Raw genomic sequence first — 27,112 nt, 5'->3', positions numbered from 1 at the left:
AGATATGGATCTTTACATCTCAGCAAATGACCTGCCAATATTAATAAAGCCATCTACAGAAGGCACTCGGATCACGCACATCATTAGACTTGGGAACTCACGCTGCTTGAGGCTTGTGTTAGAGGGAGACAACCTTTCCTCGTATGTCAAAGTTGGCCATGTTCGCCCCTCAGTGCGTCCATACGTACCGAAGCCACTGCAATGCTACAAGTGTTTCAAGATGGGACACGTAAAAGGTATCTGTGGGAACAAAGTTGTGTGTCCGTGGTGCGCTGAGTCTCACTCAAAAGACGCCTGCAGTGCCACCATACTACGATGTCCAAACTGCCATGGCGCTCATTAGGCCTCATCAGAAGATTACCCGCGGGTGTGAAACGAGCACGCGGTACTCAGGCATATGGTGCGGGACAACAATGCACAGGGAAGCTGTCGCTACACTTCGCGACGACGGCGTCGTGGGTGAAGGCCATAATGAAAAGACTGCTCTACCAATAGAGAGACGCCATCTTCTATCAAAGTGTCTGAACCTCAAACACCGAACTCACTGAAGCGGAAACTGCCAAACAGAAGAAAGGAACAGCAGTTGCACCTTCCGAACAGTGGCCCTAACTTCCACGAAGTCAACCTACTTCGGAGTTGCGTCAAATTCTGCCGCCCTCGACCACCCTTTGAACAAGTGATGCGACAAATGAAGACCAAGTGATAAGCTCGCTGCAATCGCTGATGAGTGCCATGCGTGTTCTACACAGCAATATGAAGACTTCGTCTGCGCAGACCGCACTGCAAGTGCTGGACAACCTGAGTACGGTGCTTGAAGCTCTAGGGTAAAACCACGGCCAGCGAGACACCATCGTTTCTTTTCTTTCTGTTCTACTCCTTCCCTGTCCTGTTTTTTTCTGGTGTTGCGCTGTAAGTAAGTTCACGATGAACCGTCGTTTCAAGTGGAAGTCAAGAATCTATCCATCTTTCAGTGAAACGCCAGAGGACTTAGGTCGCACATGTCTGACTGTAGGCAGTTTGTATGGGTCAACCGTTTCCCTATAATTATGGTTTGCGAACGCAACCTGTCTGCTTCAATCAAAATGTCAGGATATAAGGGCTTTATGTCCTCCACTTACAGAGATTGCAGCAAAGTTATTGTATTCATGTGCCGTGACCTCACTTACGTTCACGACACAGTCTCACCTGATGAAGATAATCAATATGTGTGTCTTACTGTGAAGAAGGTTAACTTACTTCCACGATTCTCGGAGCTTACTTATATCCACAAGCCGCCTTGACTGCGAACGCTTACGCGGTGTTCTGACATGGACTCCAAGCCCTTGGGTGATCACCGGCAACTTTAATGCCGACCATTTTTTATGGGGAAGCTCGCACGTCAACTCTAGAGAAAGAAAATCGGTGTCCTTGGCCTCAGAATGCGAACTCTGCGTTTGTAATGATGGAAGCCCTACATATTTACACGGATCAGCCTATAGCAGCTGCCTGGACCTTACATTGGTTTCTCGCTCACTTACCAGGAAAGTGCAGTGGTTTTCGGATATGGAAACATGGGGCAGCGACCAAATTTCAACTTACCTGCGGATAGAAGGTTTCACCAGCTCAAAGTCCTCAAGAGACCTCAAATACACCGATTGGCCGCAATTCAAACTGGTAATGAAAGACTGTTGTACCGATGGCTCATTGTATAACCAAGATGGCTTTATGAAGGATGTCCTGCAGAATACCACGCATTCACTTTTGACTAGTCACAAGCGCAGCGATTTCGACAACGAGCTTGAGAAACTTCACGCAATACGTCATCGTGCAGAACATAGGTACCAAGGGACAAAGTGCATAGATAATTGGATGCTGGATAGATGCATTCAAAAGAAAATGCAGCGGCACATTGATAAACTGGCTTGGCGACGTTGGACATCCTTCTGCGAGTGGTTGGATCCGCAAAAACCCCTATCACTGATATGGAGAACTGTCCGGGGTCTTAGCACAACCTTTGGTCAGTGACACCCGTTTACATCTCTGACACTTCACCTACAATGCAGAGAGATCGACGTCGCAGAATTCTTCCGTAGAAGAGTTGCCAGTGATTCCAATTTCACGGAGTCAAAATCAAAACATTTGACAACCCACCGCCGTCACGTGATCCCCGTATCGAGTGCCAGTTTTCTATTGATGAGCTAGAGGTGGCACTGGCACTGTGCAGAAGGGCTTCAGCACCCAGACCTGACAGCATTATCTATCGTGCCTTTTGTAATCTTGGAAATGAAGCTCTGAAGGCACTCTTACGCCTAAACAACGACTCCTGGCAGATGGGTATTATTCCCCATGCATGGAAGTCAAGTCGTCTCATTCCACACCTAAAGGTTGGTAAATCTCCTTTGAATATTGACTCGTATTGCCTATCGCGCTTGCTAGTAGTGTGGGAAAAACAATGAAACGAATGATTCTAATACAAATGCAGTGGTATTTAGAGCAACATGAAATCTATCCAGTATTAATGACTGGATACAGGCATGGCCATTCGTGAATAGACAACGTTGTCGATCTGGTGACATATGTTGAACACCAGAAAGCCTGTAAGAGAGTGTGCGCCACCCTGTTTCTAGACGTTAAGAGAGCTTACGATAATGTCGCCCATGAAGCCATCATTAGTGCTTTAGAAACAGTAGGTCTTCGTGGCAAGATATATATGTGGGTGTACAGCTACTTACAGCTCAGATCGTGCTACGTAATGACTCCGAATGGCTCGACACCTGATTATTACAGCAGCCAAGGAGTTCCTCAAGGAGGAGTGCTAAGACCTATACTTTTCAATGTAAGTCTCATTGGACTAGTCGAGCACCTACCTAGCACTGCAAAACTCTCTGTCTACACTGATGACATCTGAATTTGGATACCAGGTGTGAGAAGGCCTCAGCTTTGCGCCTGCCTTCAGAAGGCTGCTAGAATGACGGCATGCTACCTTCGCAAACAAGGTCTCGAGGTGTCCTGCGGAAAGTGTGCAGTAGTATCGTTCACGCGAAAACCACTTTCTGCTTACAGCATATCGATTAATGAAGAACACACATCGTTCAGCAGAAGCCACAGGTTCTTGGGAGTCATAATAGACAGAAACCGGTCGTGGACTCCACACGTGAACTAGGTGAAGAAGCGGCTGATCACAACATTTCACATGTTCAAACTCCTTGCAGGAAAGAATTGGGGAGTGCCCATACCATCCATGCTACAACTTTACAGAGTGCTGTTTATTGGATTCTTACGGTATAACTTACCTGGAATATCTAATACCGGCAAGACCAACTTGCGCCCAATGCAGAGCATTCAAGCCCAAGTGCTTAAGATGTGCCTTGGGTTACCCCGCAGTGCTTCAACGGCTGAAACCATTGCTATCGTTCAAGATCACCCAATCAAGACGCATATTATTACCGAGACAATGCGCATGCACCTCAGGCATTATGCCAGGACCCTTTCCCAACACCTGGCGAACCTCGCAGCTGAAATGCCCCGCACGACATACGGTGCCACTGTCTGCAAGCATCATTCATCGTCTACTGAGGCGTGCGCACCTGCATCAAAGCCACTGCTTCCTTCTTGGAGCTTGAGCCGGCCACGAGTTGACTAATTGATTCCAGGAATGCGGAGAAAATCGGACTTAGCGACACATGCCCTAAAACAACTGAGTCTATTCCTACTGGAACAAAAGTACAGTAACCACGTGCACATTTACACCGATGGCTCGAATACGCCGTCTAGTTCAGGTGGAGCAGTGGTAATAACATCACAAGGGGTAATTCGGTGTTTTAGGACTTCACATGCGACAACGTCCACGACAGACAGAACTCGAGGCTCTGCGTAGTGCACTAGAACTCATATTTCTGAAGAAAGACCAAGTAAATGGGCAGTGTTTTCTGACTCAAAACAAGCGTTACAGTGCCTGCTGTCAGTTCTCCGACGTAGATGCCTCGACCAGTTGACCTACCAAACCGTGAAACTTCATCACCTCTTAACACAAAAAGGCGAAGACATCGTTTTTCAATGGTTACCTGGGCATTGTGGTATAAGCAGAAAGAATTCTGCCGATAGTGCTGCTCGCACGTCACATGGAGAAACGAACAGTGTTTCAATGCCGCTTTCAAGAGTGGACGCGGCGAGGCAGATTCGTCAACTGGCCCGCCGTCTCGCACTGACTGAGTGGAACACACCAAGCATACGACGTACAAGACTGCACGAGTCTGACTCTTCACTTGACTCCGGCCTCTACAACTACATCCTTCGAAGCAAGTTTTTTTTCTATGGGTTTGTCAGCGATTCATAGCTTCACAATAGTTTGTTCTTCGGTGATCATACGCTATATCGACGTCTATGACGTCAAAAATTTGTCCAAATGAAAGCTGGACACGTACAGACGTTCTCTCACACTTCCTATACATTGTGATACGTTTTGTTGTTTTTTTCTAGTTTATTGTTAGCTTGTTCGCAGCTGTTAGTGTTGCCTTTTCTCTAAAACGATTATTTTTCGCGATCTTTCATAGACAGCTAGTTCACAGATGCGCTCGAAGCATCTCAAAGGGCGCGCCTGTTCATTCGAAGCACTGCTGCAGTCCTCTAAGTTCAGTGGCATTCGCTTCTCTCTTATGGACACGTCGTGAAAGCGTGGCGGTGCCCCGATTCTACGGACGATGGTGCAGCAGGTACGCACAGACAGCGCCGCTCCGCAATGTGGCAACGGTTCTGATCAATCGGTGTCTCTTGCAGAAAAGAAAGAAGACTGGTAAGCCCCAATGATCCTCGTTTCTTTTTTATTGTTTCCTTATAATCTCGTGACTTTCCACCGCTACCAAGCAGATCGCGAGCACCCGTGCTCGCGTTGTAATAGCAGTAGTAGTAGCAGTAGTAGTAGTATTAGTAGTAGTACTATAGCAGTAGTAGTAGGTTTAGTTCTAGCTGTAGCCGTAGCAGCCGAAGTCATCGTATAAGTAGCAGCAGCTGTAGTAGCGGTAGCTGTAGTAGTACTAGCAATAGTAGTAGTAGCAGTAGAAGTAGTATTAGCATAATTATAGTTTTAGTTTTAGCTGCCCCCGTAGCAGCCGCAATCATAGTAGTTGTAGCAGCAACTTTAGTACTGGTAGCTATAGTAGTACAAGCAATAGTAGTAGTAGTAGTAGTAGTAGTAGTAGTAGTTTGAGTTGTAGCTGCACCCGTAGCAGCAGCCGTAGTAGTAGTAGTAGCAGAAGCTGCAGTAGTGGTAGCTGTAGTAGTAGTATTAGCAATGGTAGCAGTAGCCATAGTAGAAGTAGCAGTCGCAGTGATAGGCACACTTGTAGTAGCAGCGGCGGTGGTGATTGAGAGCGAAAGAACTCTTGTTGGGGTAAAATCCTTTATATAGTTCATCCATGGAGGAAGAAAAAGAAAGGAGGGAGCATTACGTCACATGAGGAAAGCCCCTTGTGTTGGCCCAGCACGTGATCACAACGTCATAGAGTGCGGTAGGGTTTAGTCCTCTTGATGGCATTCTAATTCTGAAACTCCTTTGTAAGCCGGCTGGTCTGTGCCATACAAGCACATTTCGCTTATTAGCTAGCGGGCGCATTGGTACGAAGTATCGTCAATTCTCGTTGCTAGCGTGATCTTGCGAAGGTAACGTGTTGGGCCAACAACGTTATGCTTCTCCCCCCATCTTTCTTTTTTTTTCCTCCATGAGTTCTTCCTACGGTACACGTGGCCGTCGTAGTAGTTGTTGGCGTCAGCACGAATGGTAGCAAAAATCACATGACGTACAGAAGATGTTACGTCGGCGTGTCCTCTAATATCGCCCATTTGGGACGTCAGCGGGACACATGTAAGCATAATACTTGCTTGGGAAAGGTGGGGCCAATCCCAGATGTAACGCAGTACCACGTCAGCTGCAGACACCTGGGGGCGCAGGGGTGGGAGGGGGTGTCAGTGCCAATCGACTGAGAAAAAAACGAAGTCATAATAATAAAATATTGATAATACTCTCAATAATAATAATAGCAACAAAATTATTGGTAGTGAGGTTTTCGCCTTCGCGTCGTATTAGGTGTATGGGAGGGACACCTTTTATTTTTTCTACTGGCCGTGAAGAAGTACGGCGTTTTGGTGTCGTAGAGAAAGGTAGAAGGTGGACTCAAAGCAACGAGAGAGGGTGTCCGGTTGCCCTGATTCTCATGGGCTTTACTGATTTCATCTTTTTACATAGGAGCTCGTGCGCGCAGAGCAATACAGCATAGGGTACGTCACCAACTCATTAATCCCTCTTTTCTATTAATATGTTGTTAGAACGCTTACCAGAACGTGGGTGTGTTCATCCACACTGCAACCATAAATCATCGTCAGCATACGCACTTTTCCTCGTCATCAACCACCGCTAAAGTCAGAATTCTCTTCCCGCTTACTCTCCTACGGCAACGTCCCCCTTTCAGTTGAACAAAACCTGAATCCGCGATTCACGCCAAATGTGCACTGATAGTTAGTCGGCAAGAAACGTGAACGAGTGAATACGTTTTTCTTGTCGGCATAATTCACCTACATTCATGCACCTTCTTGATGTAGTAGAGCACCCGTGTTTGCGAAGAGCGTGTGTGTGATGGTTTTACGTTGCTATGAATGTTATTGCGACGTGCAAGCTCTCTATGACTGCTTATCCAAGACATCACTGACACCCACAAAAAGCCGAAGCCATTTGTGAACTACACCTTGTACACACACAAAAGACGAGCACACATAACATTGACAGACTCTGTAAACAATCCTGCATTATCTCCTCGCGCTACCGGATTCTTATCCTAGCAGCCCCTCAACTTCGCATGGACACAAGACACGACGTCGGTCTCACTAAAGTTAGTTGCTGATACCCACAGGCTTAGAAAATGACGTTCGGCAGCGAAGGCATTCAGTTCCCGAATGACATTTTGTTCGGCGGCGCTGCTACACGTCCAAATCGAATGATATTTGACTTGATGATTTCGATCGGAGCACCTTCTTCGTAAGCATTGGGTGTGTAGCATTAAAAAAATAAACAAGTATTTACAAGCCTCATACACATCGGATAATTATTAAATGTATAAATAAGCATAGTACGCTGCTGTTAGATTTCGTTCGTTACTTTGTTTCACGACGTTGCAGCTAACCGTGTAGCAACCTAAACCAAAGCCAGTGATATCCGTAGCGTAAAAAGAAAATGGCTCCTGTCGCATTTATATTACAGCGACCACCAGATAAAGATAAGTTTTTAAGCACTTGTTCAAGTGATTAGTGTAAATAAAATACGCGAGAGATTACCTTCCAGTCGGACCAGATGTCGTTTTATACAATTACTTTCTCAGCTGTGCCGTCGAGAGTATGAATTTCTCAGTCGAATGCGTTCTGGCGATGGCATTAGGGGACGAAAGGCATTTGGGTGAAGGCCAATTCGTTATGCGTGTCACACAGCGCGAATGACATTCAATCTGAAGGCATTAGGAGATCAGTGTAATTTTCTCTGCCCATGTGGCACGGGTATAAGTCTTGAGCTGGAGAGCGTTGTTCGAAGGGTAGACCAGGCAGCTACTGGAACGGTAGGCGCCACCGTCGTACCCGCGTCCCGGCCACACACCTCTGCTAGAATTTGTGCCCGTAGCACGACAGCTTCGCGTGTCTTCGGGCACAGGATGCCTTGAAGCCGCAACACATTAGAAACGCACGGCCGTGGCAGGTAGTACGTTGCGGGTAGCCCCAGGCTTGCGATCACCACGCTCGGACCCGGAACCCAACGGTCGAGTAGTGAGCCCCATCATCCTCGCTCATTCTGTCATCCTGTCGCCGTCATTCTCTACCCGCCTTTTAAGGGCGAAGCTCTTTTAACCTTGTCATGCGTCATGCGTAACCGAGAGAAGAAGAGATGAGAAAAAGAGGAGGCAGTATCTTCCGAACAGTATAACAGAATGCGCTGCCTTATAGAAGTGCATACAAACTTCAGCTGAGTGAGGATATTTCAGATGACACTGTACCGCTACTCTCCCATTGGCTGCTGCGCCGGCTGTGCCTGGATATGCGCAGAACGAGTGCCTCTCTATCTCCTCGATAGTCGCCGTACGTGGCGGATGATTCGTGGGGCATGGACAAAGAAATCGGCGGGTGCCTCGAAGACGCTTGCGCTCGGCTTCCGTGGTTCGAGTCTCGTCAGTGCTACCCGCGCGCCGTCTGCATTCTCGAACGGGATCGAACGCATGGACGCATGCACGGGCGGACGGACACACGGACGAATGAATGGACGGACTTTTCCCCGCACTCATCATCATTCCCTCCATACATACGCTGTGATTTTTTTCACATGCCTACCGTGGCGTGTTCTTTATAGTTTGTTTTTTTTGTTCTTCTTTTTGGTTTCTAGACCAGCACTCGTGCGACCTTCGTCGTTGTCTGCTTTCAACTCTTGTAATGGCACGCACTTCGAACCTTCATGCACGTCATTTATCACAGGTGTTCTATGTGTCAAAGTGGCATTTATTGCAAGTTGAGCATGCTGAAAGCAGCGGGTCTCGAAGGACCAGATTGTTTATTCTATTGAGTGATTATATTAAACGCGCGAGTCGGGGAATAGCTGGCTCTAACACACCACGAATAATAGGGACGCGTACGAAGACGGAGCATGGCATTCGATCATTTTGCGTCTCTCTTCCTCCATGCGGGTGTAGTATTTGCCTACTTGCGAGACTAGTACGATTGGCACGTAAACACAGCCAGCAATTTCGGTGCACTCTGATGAATCTGTCACTTCGAACGTGGACACTATGTCGATTAAAGAAGGAACCACTTAACAACGAGGTGCCTTACTTCTTTTTTTTTCTCGTTCAGTGCAAACTTGTGAGGAGGTCTGGTTCATGCATGCTGCAGGCTTTTCCTGCACTACAACACCAGCAGAACTAACAGAAACAGTGCCCCAAGCCTACCTCATTGCTGCGACACTATCGGCCTGACTGCCGATTACACCGTATACCCCTGATTAATAGAAGTGAATGTCAAGAAGAACGAAAATTCTCGTTATAGACTTTCAGTGTAACACACTCGTGACAGCGCTTAGCGTTCGATTCATTTATTCTTTTCACTTCGTTCATTTAACATTTACACACATAATTGATGTGGATCGACCGTGTGCGGAAAAATTCTTTAGGACCATTTTATGTTTGCATTTCGTTTTATTCTCGTTAGTGAAAATTTTATTCATGGCTGCTTGAACGCATGAGAAGTTATATGCGCTGTGTATGCAAAAAGCACAAGTGTTCAGTTTAACTGCACGTTCAAGCTATAATCATCATCATCATAATCATAATCATCATCATCATCATCATCATAATAATAATCATCATCATCATCATCATCATCATCATCATCATCAGCCTGACTACGTCCGCTGCAGGACAAAGGCCTCTCCCATGTTCCGCCAGTTAACCCGGTCCTGTGCTTGCTGCTGCCAATTTATACCTGCAAACTTCTTAATCTCATCTGCCCACCTAACCTTCTGTCTCCCCTGACCCGCTTCCCTTCTCTGGGAATCCAGTTAGTTACCCTTAATGACCAGCGGTTATCCTGTCTACGCGCTACATGCCCGGCCCATGTCTATTTCTTCTTTTTGATTTCAGCTATGATATCCTTAACCCCCGTTTGTTCCCTAATCCACTCTGCTCTCTTCTTGTCTCTTAAGGTTACACCTACCATTTTTCTTTCCATTGCTCGCTGCGTCGTCCTCAATTTAAGCTGAACCCTCTTTGTAAGTCTCCAGGTTTCTGCTCCGTAGCTAAGTACCGGCAAGATACAGCTGTTATATACCTTCCTCTTGAGGGATAGTGGCAATCTACCTGTCATAATTTGAGAGTGCTTGCCGAATGTGCTCCACCCCATTCGTATTCTTCTAGTTACTTCAATCTCGTGGTTCGGCTCTGCGGTTATTACCTGCCCTAAGTAGACATATTTTTTTACAACTTGAAGTGCACTATTATCTATCTTGAAGTGCTGCTCCTTTCCGAGGTTGTTGTACATTACTTTCGTTTTCTGCAGATTAATTTTAAGACCCACTTTTCTGCTCTCCTTGTCTCACTCCGTAATCATGAGTTGCAATTCGTCCCCTGAGTTACTCAGCAATGCAATGTCATCGGCGAAGCGCAGGTTACTAAGGTATTCTTCATTAACTCTTATCCCTAACTGTTCCCATTCTAGGCTTCTGAAAACCTCCTGTAAGCACGTGGTAAATAGCATTGGGGAGATTGTGTCCCCCTGCCTTACACCCTTCTTGATTGGTATTCTGTTGCTTTCTTTATGAAGCACTATGGTAGCAGTTGATCCCCTGTAGATTTATTCCAGAATGTTTATATATACTTCATCGACGCCCTGATTCCGCAGTGCCTGCATGACGGCTGATATTTCTACTGAATCAAACGCCTTCTCGTAATCTATGAAAGCTATGTATAGTGGTTGGTTATAGTCTGAGCATTTCTCTATTACCTGATTGATAGTATGAATGTGGTCAATTGTTGAGTAGCCTGTTCGAAATCCTGCTTGTTCCTTTGGTTGATTGAATTTTAATGTTTTCTTTACTCTGTTAGCAATTACTTTTGTAAATAGCTTGTATACTACAGAGAGCAAGCTAATCGGCCTGTAATTCTTCAAGTCGTTGTCATCTCCTTTCTTATGTGTTAAGATGATGTTAGCGTTCTTCCAAGACTCTGGCACTCTTCCAGTCAGGAGACACCTTTTAAACGGGGAGGCTACTTTTTCTAACACAATCTGTCCTCCATCTTCCAGCAGATCTGATGTTACATGACCCTCACCAGCAGCTTTGCCTCTTTGCATGCTCTCCAAAGCTTTTCTGACTTCTTCTATCATTACTGGTGGGGTGTCATCTGGGTTACTGCTAGTTCTTATAGTATTAAAGTCGTGGTTGTCCCAGCTACTGTACAGATCTCTGTAAAACTCCTCCGCTATTTTAACTATCCTATCCATATTGGTAGTTATTTTGCCTTCTTTGTCCCTTAGTGCATATGTCCAATTTTTGCCTATCCCAAGTTTCCTCTTCACTGCTTTGACGCTTCCTCCGTTTTTCAGAGCGTGTTCAATTCTCTCCATGTTATACCTTCTTACGTCGGATACCTTACGCCTATTAATCAACTTCGAAAGCTCTGCCAGTTCTATTTTGTCTGTTGTACTTGAGACTTTCATAGTTTGACGCTTCTTAATGAGATTCTTCGTTTCCTGGGAAAGCTTTCCAGTGTCCTGTCTAACTATTCTGCCTCCAACTTCCACTGCACACTCCGTAATGATACTCGTCAAGTTATCATTCATTGTATCTATGCTAAGGTTGGTTTCCTGACTAAGAGCCGAGTACCTGTTCCGAAGCGAGACTCTGAATTCCTGTACTTTCCCTCTCAGTGCTAGCTCATTGATTGGCTTCTTGCATATCAGTTTCTGTCGTTCTTTCCTCAAATCTAGGCGAATTCGAGACCGTACCATTCTATGGTCACTGCATCGTACCTTGCCAACCACTTCCACGTCCTGCACGATGCCTGGGTGTGCACTCATTATAAAGTCTATTTCGTTCTTATTTTCCCCATTAGGGCTCCTCTATGTCCACTTGCGGTTTTCTCGTTTTCGGTAGAAGGTATTCAAAATCCGCAAATTATTGCGTTCTGCGAATTCTATTAGTAGCTCTCCTCTGGCGTTTCTAGTACCGATGCCATAATCTCCTACTGCCTGGTCTCCAGCCTGCTTCTTCCCTACTTTTGCATTAAAGTCGCCCAGCACTATAGTATACTGTGTTTTTACCTTACTCATTGCCGATTCCACGTCTTCATAGAAGCTTTCAACTGAAGCGTCATCATGGCTGGATGTAGGTGCGTAAGCCTGTACCACCTTCATCTTGTATCTCTTATTCAGTTTATTTACAATACCTACCACCCTTTCATTAATGCTATAGTATTCCTCTATGTTGCCAGCTATGTTTCTGTGAATAAGGAAACCCACTCCCAGTTCTCTTCTGTCAGCCAAGCCCCGATAGCAAAGAACGTGCCCATTATGTAGCACCGTATAGGCCTCATCTGTCCTCCTAACCTCACTGAGCCCTATTATATCCCATTTAACACCCTCTAGCTCCTCGAATAGTACAGGTAGACTTTCTCACTAGATAAGGTTCTAGCGTTAAACGTTGCCAAGTTCAGGTTCAGGTTCAAGCTATAATAAGGTTAGCTAATATTCTTACCTCTTGATCTCCGTAGTTTTTATCATTTGCATTCGTAAGTAGCGATGACGCTCATTTAGGTATGGTCAAGAAGATGTGTATTAAGATGATTATGATTATGGTCGAAAGATGAGTAATTTATAGGTAAAAATGAAAAACCTGATAATTGTACGAGTAATGACTTATATGAATTATAGAACACTCCCAACTCCAACGCTTCTCGTCTTCTTTTTCGTCCTCTTATCCATGCTGGCTTCATTGTCAAATTATTATTATTATTATTATTATTATTATTATTATTATTATTATTGGCTTCAGAGCCCCAATTGTTTAGTCTTGCTCTTCTTTATAGTCATATTTGCCACGGGAGTATTGCCGGCGCTCTCTCTCCAATGCTTCTTCAACCTCGCCTTCTGCTCAAACTGTCAAGGTTCACTTTCTCACGACGCATTCCAATGGGCGAAGAGCAGCTGTTCAGATCTGTTCAAAAGGTCACATCGCTTCATCTGACGTCAGCTTCTGCAGCGACGTCAGGAACGAACTTTTCGTGTCGGCACCCTTTTATTATCGAGTTGTAGACAAAGTGAATTAAGGTAGTCACTAAGTCAGCCATTGCAACTTTCGCTGGAACGTCGTGCCTATCCGAAATAAAAGCTTGGCTACTTATCTTTAGGGTGGAGCCAATAGCATCGCGTCCCCTGCAATGTAAAAACTGTTGGAGTTTTGGCCACAGTGCTGGTAGGTGTAAATCTGCAATACGTTGTTGCATTTGTAGTCAGGATCACTCACACACTCATTGCGTGGTCCAAGCTGAAAAATGCGGCCTCTGTGAGGGTGATCATTAAGCAGATTATTCCAATTGTCCTTTTCTCTTTTAAGAGAAGCAACTGTTTGAAGTAATGCACAAGCGACGATGCTCAAGAAGGGAGGCAATAACAGTTATCAAGGAAAGGACACAAAGGTATGCTGGGGTTACCACTCGAGAAAATGCAATGGCAGATGCTAGCTTTGCCCAAACAATTGAGGCTGCAGTGGAAAAGACAGTATCGAAAACAATGAACAGGTTATTTACCAGCCTCTCAGAAGGCCTATATCAGATCTCGAGGGCTCAGTTAGCTCAGCTGATGAATAACTCAGCAGGTCCTCATCATAAAAATTCTACGCTGACATCTCAGCAGGGGGCAGGATGCAGCACGAGAGATGACAGGTTGCCCCGAGAAGACTACACAGAGATAAGGTCGCCTCCTTGCTATAGATATGAGAGTCAACACTGATGTTGAAATCGATTCGCGTGCCTAGAAACGTAGCCAATCTCCCTTAAACCCATCTTCCATGTCGTCACAGACAAAAGCAAAGAAGGCTTCACCTAGCAAGGTCGTAAAGGCCTGCATACTAGAGAAGGTTGTTTTGACTGCTGGTATGTATATCTCACCACTGAGTCATTAAAAGTCTTACAGAGGAATTGTAATTATATTTTTACAGCTTCCACAGATTTATCTTGGCTCACTGTCGGAAAAAATCCTGATATATTATTGTTACAATAAACTTGGTTGGTTAGTTCCAGATGAGTATTTCAATTTAAAAATTGTAGATAATTTTGTCTAGATCGATTGTAAAGAGGTAGTGGGTTACTCACTTTAGTCTCTATCAGATTTTGCCACAAGGCAAAAATAACACTTTAGCTTTTGTCAGCGGAGCACAAAATGTTAGTAATTTCTTTGAGTCTTGCTTCATCTAGAACATTTCACATAGCAAATATATATTATTCGTCAGGGGCTCCTGACACAAACCCTTTGGATAGTGTAATTTGTGTTAGCGGTAATAATGTCCTATTGGCGGGAGACTTCAACTTTCATCACATAGCTTGGGGCTTAAGGACAGACTCGTGCGGTACTCGAATATGAGACTGGTCTCAGGGGAATAGTCTCATTTGTCTTAACTCAGGTATCCCCACTTTTATCAGAGGGATGCCATTCTCATCCTTAGATTTGACATTTTTTGGGATCAGGCCTTCGCATCTCATCTTGGTCGACTGTTGACTCTGCGACTCATACTGATCACATTCCAGTGATATTTGACATTGTATGCCCACTAATCTGCTAGAAGACTTATGTGCATAATTTACAGTATTTTGAAAGGAGCTTCTAAGGCTTCATTGAGTACTGAAGCAACGAGAAAGCAAAAAGCATTGAGCATTTGTTCGGGAGTTGCGTTGCAAAGCGGAATTTGAGGTTAAATCAGTTGGACAATAACCTGTGTCGCTATGGTGGAATGATAACTGTACTCGGGATTTCATGCGTAGAAAAGCTGCCTGGAAGAACCAATTACACAATCAGTGTCCAAAAAAACTGGTCAGATTATAAATTCATTGCAGGTACTTTTAAACGTTCGGTGGCTAAAGCAAAGACAGAGTACAATAAAAGGCAGTTAGAATTTTTGTTTTCGAAATCAAATACCAAAATAGCTGTACTTGAATATTGGAGAAATAAGAAACTAATTCCTCAAGCAGTAAATCCTTAATCTATAGTTTTATCGCCTCAAGAATTGAAACAATCATTGGAAAACATAGCTCAAGGTTTGGAAAAGCGATTTTCGACTAATGTTTATCCCCCTCCTGTAATCTCACGATCAAGTGGCAGTTTCCCCTAAATATCAATAGAGGAAGTGTCAGATGTAATGACAATCCTTCCGATGGTGGCACCAGGCCCAAATGAACTCTCTTCAGCAATGCTGAAAATTTTATTCAATAAGTGACGGGAGGATGTACTTAACATAATAAATTATTCGATAAGAGAAGCTTGGAATTCATCTGAATGGGAAATCGCGAAATTCACAGCTGTTCTAAAAAAACAGGTGAAGGTTACGTTTTAGACAATATAAGGTGAATAGCACTAACGCATAATTTTGTCAAAGTAGTAAAAAGAGTAGTGCATGTTCGCATAATGAAATTTGTGGACAGAGAAAGGATTGTTCGTTAATGTCAAATTGTATTCAGGCAGGGAAGTTTGAAGTTTGAAGTTTATTGAAGGGTAAGCATACATATAAATGAACAGATAAGCGGAGTACATGAACAGATAAGCGGATGTTTCTTATAGGAAGCACATATTGACGTAAAGAGCCACATACAATTGGCACGACGTCAAGGGAGTACGCAGCTCTAATTACCCTGGACCTCACAAAAGCCTTCGATATTGTCTAACATAGTGTACTAGTCAGCCTTCTGAGAGAAATAAATGTGCTGGATTATTCAGAAGCGTGGATTAAGGAATTTTTAGGAAATAGAAAGTTTTATTGATCACAAGATAGTGTTTTGTCAAGTACTTTTAAGCAGGAAAAAGGAGTTTCCCAGGGTGCGGTTCTGTCTTTGGTACTTTTTCAATATAATAATAAACTCGATCCTATGTAGTGGGAATGTTCAGACGTAGGTATATGCTGATGATATCACGTTATTTTTATCAGCTCACAACATTCATGCTCTCTATCAAAAACTCCAAATGTATTTATCTGAAATAGTACACTGGCTTGACGTTATTCATATTTTTCTCAACGTTAACAAGTCTGCATTATTAGTATTTCCTATAAGAGACCCAGTGCACATATCTCTCTCATACAAAAATGATACCTTCCACAAGTTCAAACCATAAGAGTGATATACAACAGCTCTCTGGTATGGCAAAACCACATCGAATATATTGCGGCAAAGGGTGTTCGGGCAGTCGGCTTATTACGAAGGATAAGCAACAGAAGCTCTGGAATGCGCAGAGCCTTGCTATTATCAATATACCGCATGTATGTGAGGCCGGTTCTAGAATTTGGATGCGTCTTATACTCCGGGGCACCTGCTTACAGGCTGCGTCCTCTTGTTCTTTTGGAGAAGCAGGCACTGCGCATGTGTTTAGGGCTACCTAAGTTTGTGGCGAATAACGTTTTATATATGGAAGGTAGCATTGGCTGTGCAGACGTACTTAACGACATTTGAATCTTCTTCAAGGTGTAAAGAAACAGTTTTTATTGCGCAACCTGGTTTATTGTTTAATTGCCAATGACCTAAATTGCACACACCTCAAGTGGACTTTATACAGTCTCTTCTCGACCCACTGTTCGCGCAAATTACGGAGGTTCTTTCAATTTGTAGCTCGACAAGTTCTATCCAAATATACCTTCATGACATTTTCTGTAATAGTGCAAAACACCTACCGAATAATGTGTTAAGAGCTACATTACAGGACTACTTGATAGGAATGCCAGCGCAGATCAACACTGCGATGGACGCTTCCGAGAAAGATGAAAAGAGTGACATTGGTATATTCTACCTTGTATTAAACTCTGTATTAAACTGCTCTTTTCCCCTCCGAATTCCACATTTCACAGCTATCCCTATTGCGCAATATTTAGCTTTAGTATGACCCTTAGAAAACCGCCAACATTAATAAATTTTGACGTAATAATAACGGACTCTTTGTCAGTCTGCAGTTCGCTAACAGCATCCGGTGATCCGAAATGATTAAGCGAATTCAACTCCTTAGTACCGAATGACATAACTCAGGTGCGATTAGTATGGGTGCCGGGCCATAGAGGCATAACTCCGAATGAAACAGCTGATGCACCAGTGAAAGCAGCGTTAAACAAACCAGCTATCAATATTACCCCTACACCAGCCTTTACAGTAGTGTGTTGATTTTGCAGGCAAATAATGATGCGAGAATTCTCTACATCATCTTTGAAAAATTCTCCGGATTTAAACTATCTAATGACACCCTAAAAACGTCCTCATGTCATAACTGACACCTGGAAGTTCTAATCACTCGATTGCGTTGTCGTATTCCTCCATTATATTTTTATTCGTTTAGCGCAGGCTTGGCTCTTTCCCCGCTCTCACCTTTTTGGGGAGAAGAGAAAACTGTGAAACACTTTTTGATCTTTTGTAGAAAATTTTCATCATTAAGAAAGGTATAAATGGAAATTACGTTTGGAATCCTTAGGTTAGCTTTGACAAAGTCAAATTTACTATCACTAGGTGCACATGTCCTTGGGCACAGCAACGGGAAAGTGTGCGAGGCCGTGCAATACTTCAATGTACAGTCGAAGAGATTCGCTCAATAATCTCAATTTCAAAAGGTTCTCAGTTAACCAATCTAGACCACTGAATTTTTTTCAAATGAATCATTTATTGTTCCTTCAGAAGGAACTAATTCATCAAAAATTTTCTCAGACATAATTTACAAAATTCAATATTTGTCCTAAATTACTTTGGCTAGTATCTAAATATATATATTCTTTGTTGTTAAGCTACCCGATTCTTGGCCAATCCCCCATGGCGGGTGTGAGCCACGAGTTTAGGATCTACATCTACATCTACATATTTAGTGTGCTTCCTTAGGAAGCGTCTCAAGTATGATAGCGCATCTTCTATAACCTGCCCTGAAACCTATGAGCTTGAGCCAAGTGCCAAATCCGATATATCCAGTCCTTTCGGCATGGCAGAACTAATAGCGGCGATTGAAACTTCTCACCAAGGAACAAGACCTGGTCCAGACGGTATTCCATACGAGGTTTTCAAGAACACGGAAGGTGAAGCTCTGGATGCACTTCTGCAGGCTATTAATAAAATATGGGAAACTGGGGACATCCCATCTGTTTGGAAACACTCAGTTGTCGTCCCAGTTACAAAACCCGGAAAGTCTCCAAATAGCCTGCAATCCTTGCGCCCAATATTATTGACTGCTACTGTCTGCAAGCTTGCTGAAAAGAGGCTGGCCACACGTGTTTTTTGGTGGCTTGAACGACACAACAAGTACCATCCAGCTCAAATCGGGTTCCGTTATCATTTGGGGACTGAAGCTGGTCTTTCTATCTTGTCGGATGACATTTCACAAGTTTCTCCACACAGCCACGCAGTACACACTGTAATAGTACCGGACGTAACGAAAGCTTACGACAACATAAATCACGACGTCATTTTATCCAACCTCATCGAGCTCTGATTTCCACTGTGGGCAGTAAATTTTTTTTACTCTTTTTTTCACAACCGCACATTTGTGATAAGAGTAGATGGAAAGCCTGAAGGTTGCTTCATGTCCAACAGAGGTGTCCCGCAAGGATCCACTTTGGCTCCTGTCCTGATCAACATTGCTAGAAGACTTCTAGCATGGCAACCACACCGACTTCCAGACGTGAGATATCTGATATACGCTGATGATGCGACTTTATGGTCTGTACACAAAGATGTCTCAAGACAAGCATAACAGCTTCAGAAAGCCCTTGATGTTCTTCAGAGCTACGCTTGGAACGCAAGGTTAGACATGTCCGCCCAAAAATCATGCTATGTTCAGGTAGCTAACAAAGCAGGACGCAAAAAAAAATCAAGCAGTGCTCCTTTACATTTACACTAGGTGCAGTGACCATTTCTGAGGCTTCGGAGGTCCGCATACTAGGTCATGATATTCACCGGTCCGGCAGTGGAGTGCACTGGCTTCGAAAAGTCAGACAGAGTTTTACAAAAACACTTCATCTGATTCGCCACATCGCATCGAAAGCAGCTGGAGCTCGTACGCTTGCAGCTCGACAGCTCGTCCGCACAGTTCTGCAGCCTAGAATTTTATACCAGGCGCAATTTCAACGGTTAACTTTGGCCCAGTTGGCACAATTGGACACTATTAACCGTGATGCTATGCGCACAATAACAGCATTACCTCGGATCACTCCCATACCAACTTTACAGGAGCACGCCCTGCTTAACACAATTGCAGAGCTGGTTACGCAAAGACAGAAAGCTCCTGAAATCAAAAGACAACTTGTACCGGTTGTTCCTGCGTTGCAGGCTCAATTTCAACGTGGCTCTCGCATTGACAGCCAGCCCGAGTCTATGCCTCCCTAGGATTTCACCACCATCACATCTAATAAAACAACAAAGCTACGGCGCTCTGATACATCATCTACAATTGGCGCACGCTCCATCATCGAGGCCCCATGCGCTAATACCTGCAAACTATATACAGATACTGCTATCCTACAAGATGGCGGAAGGACATCATTCCTAAGTACTACGCATGCTTTTGTCAGAGGCCACCAGCGTTATCTATCTACGGAAGCCACTCCTCTTGTGATGGAGCTTCAAACTATCCACGATGCAATCCAGGATGCTACCTCTAAGCTGCCCACAATCATACAGATTGACGTATACCCTGATTTTTTAGGAGCTATTAAGGAGCTCAAGAAAGTACACAAGGCGATGGAGATCTGGGAGGCGATTCATAAGCTGAACCATAATACAGCTGCTTGCGTAAAAGTAGATTGGATTCAAGGCCATGCTGTGAACTCACACACCATTGCTGCTGACCAGAAGGCGCACTGCCCTCCAGACATAGACCTTCCAGCAATTCCCCTTCCACCTCAGCCCCTAAACTTACTCCATACCCGTAAAAATGTTCTCCGACAGGATACACGTGCTCTCATTCCACCGTGTGTCTGTTCTTTCCCCCGTCACCTTACTAGGGCGGAGGAAGTTGTGCTTAGGAGGCTTCGGTCAGGGGTGGCCCTTACACCGGCCGTTATATCGTCATGGAACTGGTCAGATTTACGAGTTGGTGATACGCATCCGTATTATCCCACTCCTGCGATACAAGCAGATACATAGCACTTTTTATGAACATGTAAAAGGCTGCAGCAGAACGCTCCCGTCACCTCGCTGAAGCCAGCCTTCGCTACAACGACACAGCCACTTACAACCGCTGGATACATGAAAACAGATCCCACAAGACACTACTTCCCTTCAAACACAACACCGGCCTAACAGCACACACCTAACAAAAAAATATTATGCCTTAAAGGCAAGTCTTCGTCGCAATAGAAAAATTCACCATCGTTCAAGTCAGAATACATAGATGTTTATTCTTTTTATATAAAATCCGATAACGGTTGGAACTACTTGGCTTTGTGGTTCAATAGGGTAACACGCAATTATCTGTTCAGAAAGACAGTGACTGATTGGGCCCCGCCTTAGATCTTGTATAAAGAAAAAGAGGTTATCCTGGTGATATATACTTCTTTTGTGTTTGTACCCTTACATTTTCACCACAGATCCGAAATTTTTCCTGCAAATGAAATTTGGCTGGCTATTTATTAGTTGTGGTGACCCCACCAAGTGTATTTTATATGTCCGTTCAGACTGAGGGTTGGCAGAGATCAATAAATAAATAAATAAATAAATAAATAAATAAATAAATAAATAAATAAATAAATAAATAAATAAATAAATAAATGAATATAATTATTACGAATAAATATTATTACACAACACTCTACGTTCATGTTAACAAGCGAAATGATGCCACTCATACTGTCCTACGTTATGTACATGCCCTATCATGCACATATTAACCAGTAACTATAAAGGTTGTGCCCGGCCAATATATATGAAAAGAACTGAGAACACCTGTATGCAGCACACGAAAAAAGTACTAGTTCTGCTCAGAGTGATCACTACGGGGGAAAATTCCCAGTAATGTTGTAGTCTGTAGAGCACTTAACGGACCAAAATCGAGGCACAGTGTTAGTGCACTCACGCTATTTTATTACAATTCGGGGTGGATGGCCTACAATAGGCAGTAATATGCACCATTGGTCAGCACGAGACAATCATATCACACTATTAAACAGCACTGGACGACATAAACATATGCAACCTACATCAATCAGTACAACAACACACATTACCCAATACTTGCATTACGGAAATATGATACAGTAATAAATTTCAGCGTTACACAAAGTTGACCTCTTGAAATCTTATTGAAGCTAGGTGAGGCTTCGTTCTCGTTGTTTTAAGTGCCATTCGGTGTAACTTTCACACGTACGGGTGCTGTTTATTTCAATCACTGTAGTCTTTATTCTCCGCTATTGATCATCTTGAGTGCAGCGCTGATTTTATTACAATGCCACAAGGCATAACGCTTCATCCAATACCAATCATTGTACTGCAACGAGGCACAGACTATCGTAGTAATACGTATTATTGTATGTAACTCTATGATGCAAGGATTGCATGCATATTGACATTCTCGGTGATGTGTGCTTGGCGAAGAGGATAAATGTCTGTCGCCACTTGGTCTCTCATCAACCGATCCCCTGTGGTGGGTTGTGCAATCTTCTGGGAATCATCATCAACATCATCACCAGTCCCGGCGTGCCTGCTGGTACATGCCTTACCTGCTTCATTTTTATTGAGTTGGCAATTCGTAAACTCAACAAATGGATATCCACTCTGCTGAAACCATATTTCAGAGTAACAGTATTCAACATTGTTTAATAATAATAATAATAATAATAATAATAATAATAATAATAATAATAATAATAATAATAATAATAATAATAATAATAATAATAATAATAATAATAATAATAATAATAATAATAATAATAATAATAATAATAATAATAATAATAATAATAATAACATTCATAATAATTATAATAATAATAATTTTGTCTATCATATGGTCAAGGAAATTTGTGAGTGTGCTAAACGCAGAAAAAGAGGATAGGTGCTAGAGCCGGAACTTATACTCTCTGGTTTTGTGGAATAAGGCTGCTTCAAAGGAATTTAGCGACAGAAACGTCTGCGGGGCCCCCGACGAATTTCTGAGTGACACAAGGAGGTTACGTTGCTCAGCAGGTGATGAGCTTTTTTCTTAACCAACCTTAGCTTAGTGTTTGGTTATTATACTGAATTGATTCAACCTACTAAAGAATCGTGCGTTATTAAAACATTTCTGAGTTACTCGAAAAATCCTATTATTTCTGTTTTTTTATTTCTTTCTCGTCGTGCCGGAATTACTCTGTCCTGTCATAAATAAAGTAATCACTTTTTTAGTCCGCATAGTCCTAAGTTGTTTACTTGCATTAACCGCTGGTTTCTTGGCCAATGCTTCTCATTGTGTAGGGGCCAGAAAAGAGGAACAAGCAAGCCAACTGGACTGACCTTAACTCGCAATGAACCCTTCTAATAGCCCTCAAGTGCTCTTTTCTGCACTGCATACTTGCCCAAGTAATGGCGGCACCTGTCGTGCTTCAAGTGGACACGTGGTCAAACTTGAACGTCATGGGACTTGTCTATTATGAAAAAAGCCAACTCAAAATTTTCCCACATCATTGCGCAAGCAATGCGCCTATACCAGGATACTTGAAGTTAGTGACTAGCCACCATTAGTTGGTCAATCTGCGAAGCAGAAAAGGTAACGTTACAATTTTGAAAAGAGTCTACATCAGTGTTCCTGTTTCCACATAATTTCGTCTCATCTGTAAATATAAACCATTGCTTCATAACAATACCTAATACTACTTGTTATTTAATTCCCAATGACATCTCAGAAATTTCATTTTCTTTATATTGACTCATCAACGGCATCCGGAGCTTTGGTTATCCTATACTGCTACGCAATCAACGGCTCTGTTAAACTTAATTATTCTCCTGGCTGCATGATGACATGATTTCGCAGTAACCATGAGTTTCCTCTTGCGCAGTCGAGATGTGGCGAACTGCATTTCGACAGTGTGCGAGATTCGCAGGAGTCCAGTACAGATGCTGCACTGGTCTATCTGGATTGCAGCTGTTCTGTACGTGATGACCACCTTCGCTACCAGTGAAATCAGTGAGTAATAAAAAAAAACAATTGTGGCATAGTATAGCTTTCGCAGTATAAGGACAAAAAATGCTGAATGTAGTCGGAAGAGCTTTATTTTCCCGTGCTCCTTACTTCCTGAAGTGATAGAGAAATTGATCGATTAATTGATTGATTGATTGAACTGTATGTAACCTGTATAGCGCATACACTTCTCAAACACTGTTTTAAAGGAGAACTCTGATGAATTGTCTACCCTACTGAGATAATGCTGTTTTCAAATAGTATTGGCAGTCCTGCAAAAGGTAGGTTGGTTCATTTCGTCCTGGCACTCGTCAATTATTTTAATTAAGCAGTAAACGACGTGTCAAAACAAAAGCCAAAACAGGGAACTGCTCTCTCATCTATGGTGGGTATCGAATGACGTCACGAGGATCCGTCACCGATGACGTCATGAAAGCTGCTACACCCCGCCATGGCTGCCCAAGGTGTAAACATAGCTCACGCGTCTGTTTGACGCGTGAGAGCGAGTTGGCGATATCAACCGACGTGGAATCAAGCTGTGCCAGCTCATCTGAACTTACGAAGAACTAGTTTAGCGATGACTGCAGCAACCATAGAAGCGTGGAAGCATCTCTTTTTGATTTCTAGCTGCTGGCACGTGAAGCGTCTGACATGCCCCTTATTGATTTCCTCGTGGCTCAACATTGTAAGACTCGACGTCAACGACGACTAACATGATGTATGGAGTATACAAAACTGAACTATGCTAGCGTTGTCATCGCCTCGTAGAAGAAAGCGCGCGCTGCATCCGTCTGCTGGGAAAGGCTGCGTTTTGGAAAAAGAGTTGACCCAGGGGGGCTCACTTTTAAAAGGGGTATTCCAGAATCGGCTACCAACTTTAAAATTCGTTTTCTAAGAACTAAACGCCTTACAGTTATATCATTTTTTCAACTCGGTAGCCTGGGACGCTTTGGTACAGAAGGCATGGTTTGTTGTTTTGTTTTATTGATTTTAAGATTGAATTTCGCCTACACAAACCTGTCTGTCACACATCACAACAATACCAACGAGAAAACTTGTTGAAAGTTTTATCGAGATGGATGAATATCATCAAAAAAAAAAAAAACGCCGGAGTTCCCCTTTAAGCAGTGTCACCAAATGCCACCGTGCGAAAAATTACAAAATACGCCCAAAACAAGGGGCAACATAATCAGTTTTTCCATTCTTAAAAGACCTTTATATGATTTTGCAAAAAAAAAAAATTCTTCAAATGGGAAGTGGAGCGGGAAAAATCAAGCTATATCCCCGTAGTGAATAAGGATGAGTGGGTGAAGCTTTGGAGGTAAATCGGTTAAACTGTTAGGGCAGGGTGGGGTAAAATGCGACAAAGCTTTTTGAATAGTGAATATTTATTTATATTCAACTCCTTAAACTGAACATCACTGAAGAAATTTCTTTTTGCGTACAAGTTATGTGCTACAAAACAATGACCGTGTTGCTTCCGTTCAAAGCAATATTTTAAAGATAAATAAAACAAGCTCCAGAAGTCTCATTTTGCCCCAACCTGTGGGGCAAAACAAGACAGTGAAAAAAAATCATTCCTTCTCTTTCGGCAGTCGAGAGACTTGCGATTCGCTTTTAGGACTCTACACAGTCTTAAGGAAACCAGTCCTTGGGCTCCACGCATTCAATCTAGACAGAACGTGGTGTTGCGCTTCTCTGACACTCTTTGCATATCAAACATTTCCAGTATTTCTTTGTACAAATTTTGTCTTTGGTTGAAGGCTTGCACCTCGTTGAAATATTGAATAAACGGGGGCTAGATATGTTTTGGCGTATTTTTTTCACCTCTTTTTGCCGTTTTAATGCAGAACTGTGGTGCAATTATATCTGCTCAGGCATTTCATGGCTCTTGACTTCGTCTACCGGGCTTTGTGAAGCAACGAATAGAAAGCTGTGTCTTGCATTCATATTCGTAGCTCAAAACGAAAAAAAAGACAGAGACAGAAAGAACACATAACCAGGACGAATGCTGGACATCAACTGATTTTCGAATGAAAAAAGCCACAAACCGTCGGAGATGAGCGAATGCGCACACTCAAACTCAGAGGTGCTTTCTTTTGCCGATAACGTCACGTGTTATGACACTGCATGCGCAAGATTTACTATCAAATACTCGATCTCTTTTCTGGATAAGGCAGCCGGTGCCATACTGACACATTTTATTTCATTCTCGCTTATGCGTGAATTAAAGAAAATGCACAATGCGTGCTCAAAGAAGTACGTGACACTGTTCGTGCATTGCGAGACGGGAGTCGTGTATGATATACCCCTTTCATGTGGCTGATGCTACACAGGACAATCCGGGCACTGTGCTAATGACAGAGAGCACCATTCGGCAGTGTATGATCAGGCAGGGGGAAGTCATTTGGCGAATATTTGCCGCAGGCGAGGTAGTGCTCCAGATTTCGCGTATACACCTGTGCGTAGAAAAGGCTAGGATAAGGTAACGCGAGGAGTTATAGAAGCGTTTAAAATCAGCGAGAGTCAAAGAAAATGTGTCAATGTGGCGTCGGTTGCCTTATCCAGCAAAGAGATTGAGTATTTGAAAGTAAATCTTTGGTAGTAACAAGTGACGTTACAGACATAAGAAATCACCTCTGAGCGTGAGAGTGCGCCCGTTTTGGTTAGGCGTTCCTTCCGGGTCTTCGTAAATTTCCGCTTTGCGCTACGAATATGAATGCAAGTGACGGAAACCAGCTAGCCCGCTACGCAACCTTGACTAAATAAAACTGCACTAAATTCGTATTTTCTAACACTTTTTTTTTCAATTATGGTATTGGAGAAACGTCATTAAATGTCAATTTCAAGGCATGTTTGTGAGCGACTTGACTTAAAGATTTCGCCATTTTTCATGCGTCTTTTGAGAGCGTTCATCGGAACATGGAAAATTCTCGATGCAGCACTTAAGAAGGAAGCCATGTCCTGAATGACAATCAGTGCTTTTTATGTCATTCTCCCCGCAGGGAGCTCTACAATATATTATCTTGTATGTCGCAACTCTCCTAGACAAAGAAATATAATGCATAATGAGTGCAAGCTATTGGTTTGGTCATTAAGGCTATCATTGGTTAATAAATAATCAAAGCCCTTCGAGACAATTGGGTACACTTTCCTCGTGTTGTACGAGAATTTAAAACAAAAATCTACCTCGTTCCCAGGCACCAAACGAACTAAACTAAGGTGTTAAGCACCACATAGTTTAAAGAAACAAGATAATTAGTTACGCTGCTGTACTGATGCAGGAGTAGCTTCATGCACAGATCTGAGAGTTTGGCCGATCAGAATTGCGCCCCCTTTTGAGGGGCCACGGACACACTTACACCAACCACGTAATTTTTCCCGTGTGAACACTGTGATCAACCATAAACTTTTACACATGAAAATGTAGACAAAGATTATCACTTATTGCTGGACAAGGAAAAACAAAGTACGGTAGTTTTTGTATCAGCTACAGAGGCTGTAAAAGTCTAAGTGTCGCGTTTCGCCCCTGTTTTATTTTACCCCAACCTACCTTAATATTCTGCAAATTTCACCCACTTGACCAGCATGTAAAGACATGACAAACATTGCTTCAGGCACTTGGCTGCAGCGTCCCTCGCCCACACCGCCTCCTGATCCGCTTGCCGGCGCTTCTGTGCCGCCGCCGCTTCGCGGGATCTCAGCTCCGGGTGCGCTAGTCATCGTGCGCGTTTTCCCGCCGTTTCGCGAGCCCTCGCCGCCTCTGAATCGGTGGCTTGCCGTCGTTCGACGAGCCCATGCCGCTTCGGCTTCTCGAGCTCTCACTTCCGAATCATGATGGCAAGTCCGCACTGCAATCGCTTTGCGAGCCCTCCGCTCCACCGGCTTGTCTTCTTCGTTCAAGTTATTATTATCGAAGCGCACAGACTGGCGACTATCGAGAGAGAGCGGGCGTGGGAGTGGAGCGAGCGCCACAGAGCTACCGAGTGGGTGCTCGAGTACTTGCGGCTAGCTACGTTGCGACAACAGACATGCCGACAGACAAGCTTCACCCTTGAAATCACTAATTATTCTGCACAGCAGAAGAATGCGAAACTATAATAATAAAAGGACACGCCTGCTTGAAGAGATTGCCTCCAGGGCCTCTCCATTTGATTGATGGCATGTTTGCCGGCGCATGATCAACGTTACTTGTTGATTCCTCCAACGCGTGATTGACTTCAGCACTCAACCATAT

At 43.5% G+C, this 27,112-nt stretch overlaps 1 protein-coding gene across 1 annotated transcript in view; it reads left to right on the top strand.

Annotated features, from left to right (window-relative positions):
• Nucleotides 1-4,536: 4,536 nt before the first annotated feature.
• LOC119167605 (protein-cysteine N-palmitoyltransferase HHAT) overlaps nt 4,537-27,112 on the top strand; it is an 82,668-nt gene continuing 60,092 nt past the window's right edge. Inside the window, exons 1-2 of the mRNA XM_037419108.2 lie at nt 4,537-4,771; nt 22,754-22,881. Coding sequence (XP_037275005.2) covers nt 4,680-4,771; nt 22,754-22,881 — 220 coding nt within the window. The 5' untranslated portion in view covers nt 4,537-4,679. The remainder of the gene's footprint in view (nt 4,772-22,753; nt 22,882-27,112) is intronic.

This window comes from Rhipicephalus microplus, chromosome 6 (assembly GCF_043290135.1).
Source record: "Rhipicephalus microplus isolate Deutch F79 chromosome 6, USDA_Rmic, whole genome shotgun sequence".
Taxonomy (NCBI): domain Eukaryota; kingdom Metazoa; phylum Arthropoda; class Arachnida; order Ixodida; family Ixodidae; genus Rhipicephalus; species Rhipicephalus microplus.
The sequence above is the reverse complement of the archived record's forward strand: the minus strand, read 5'-3'. Positions and strand labels throughout refer to the sequence as shown.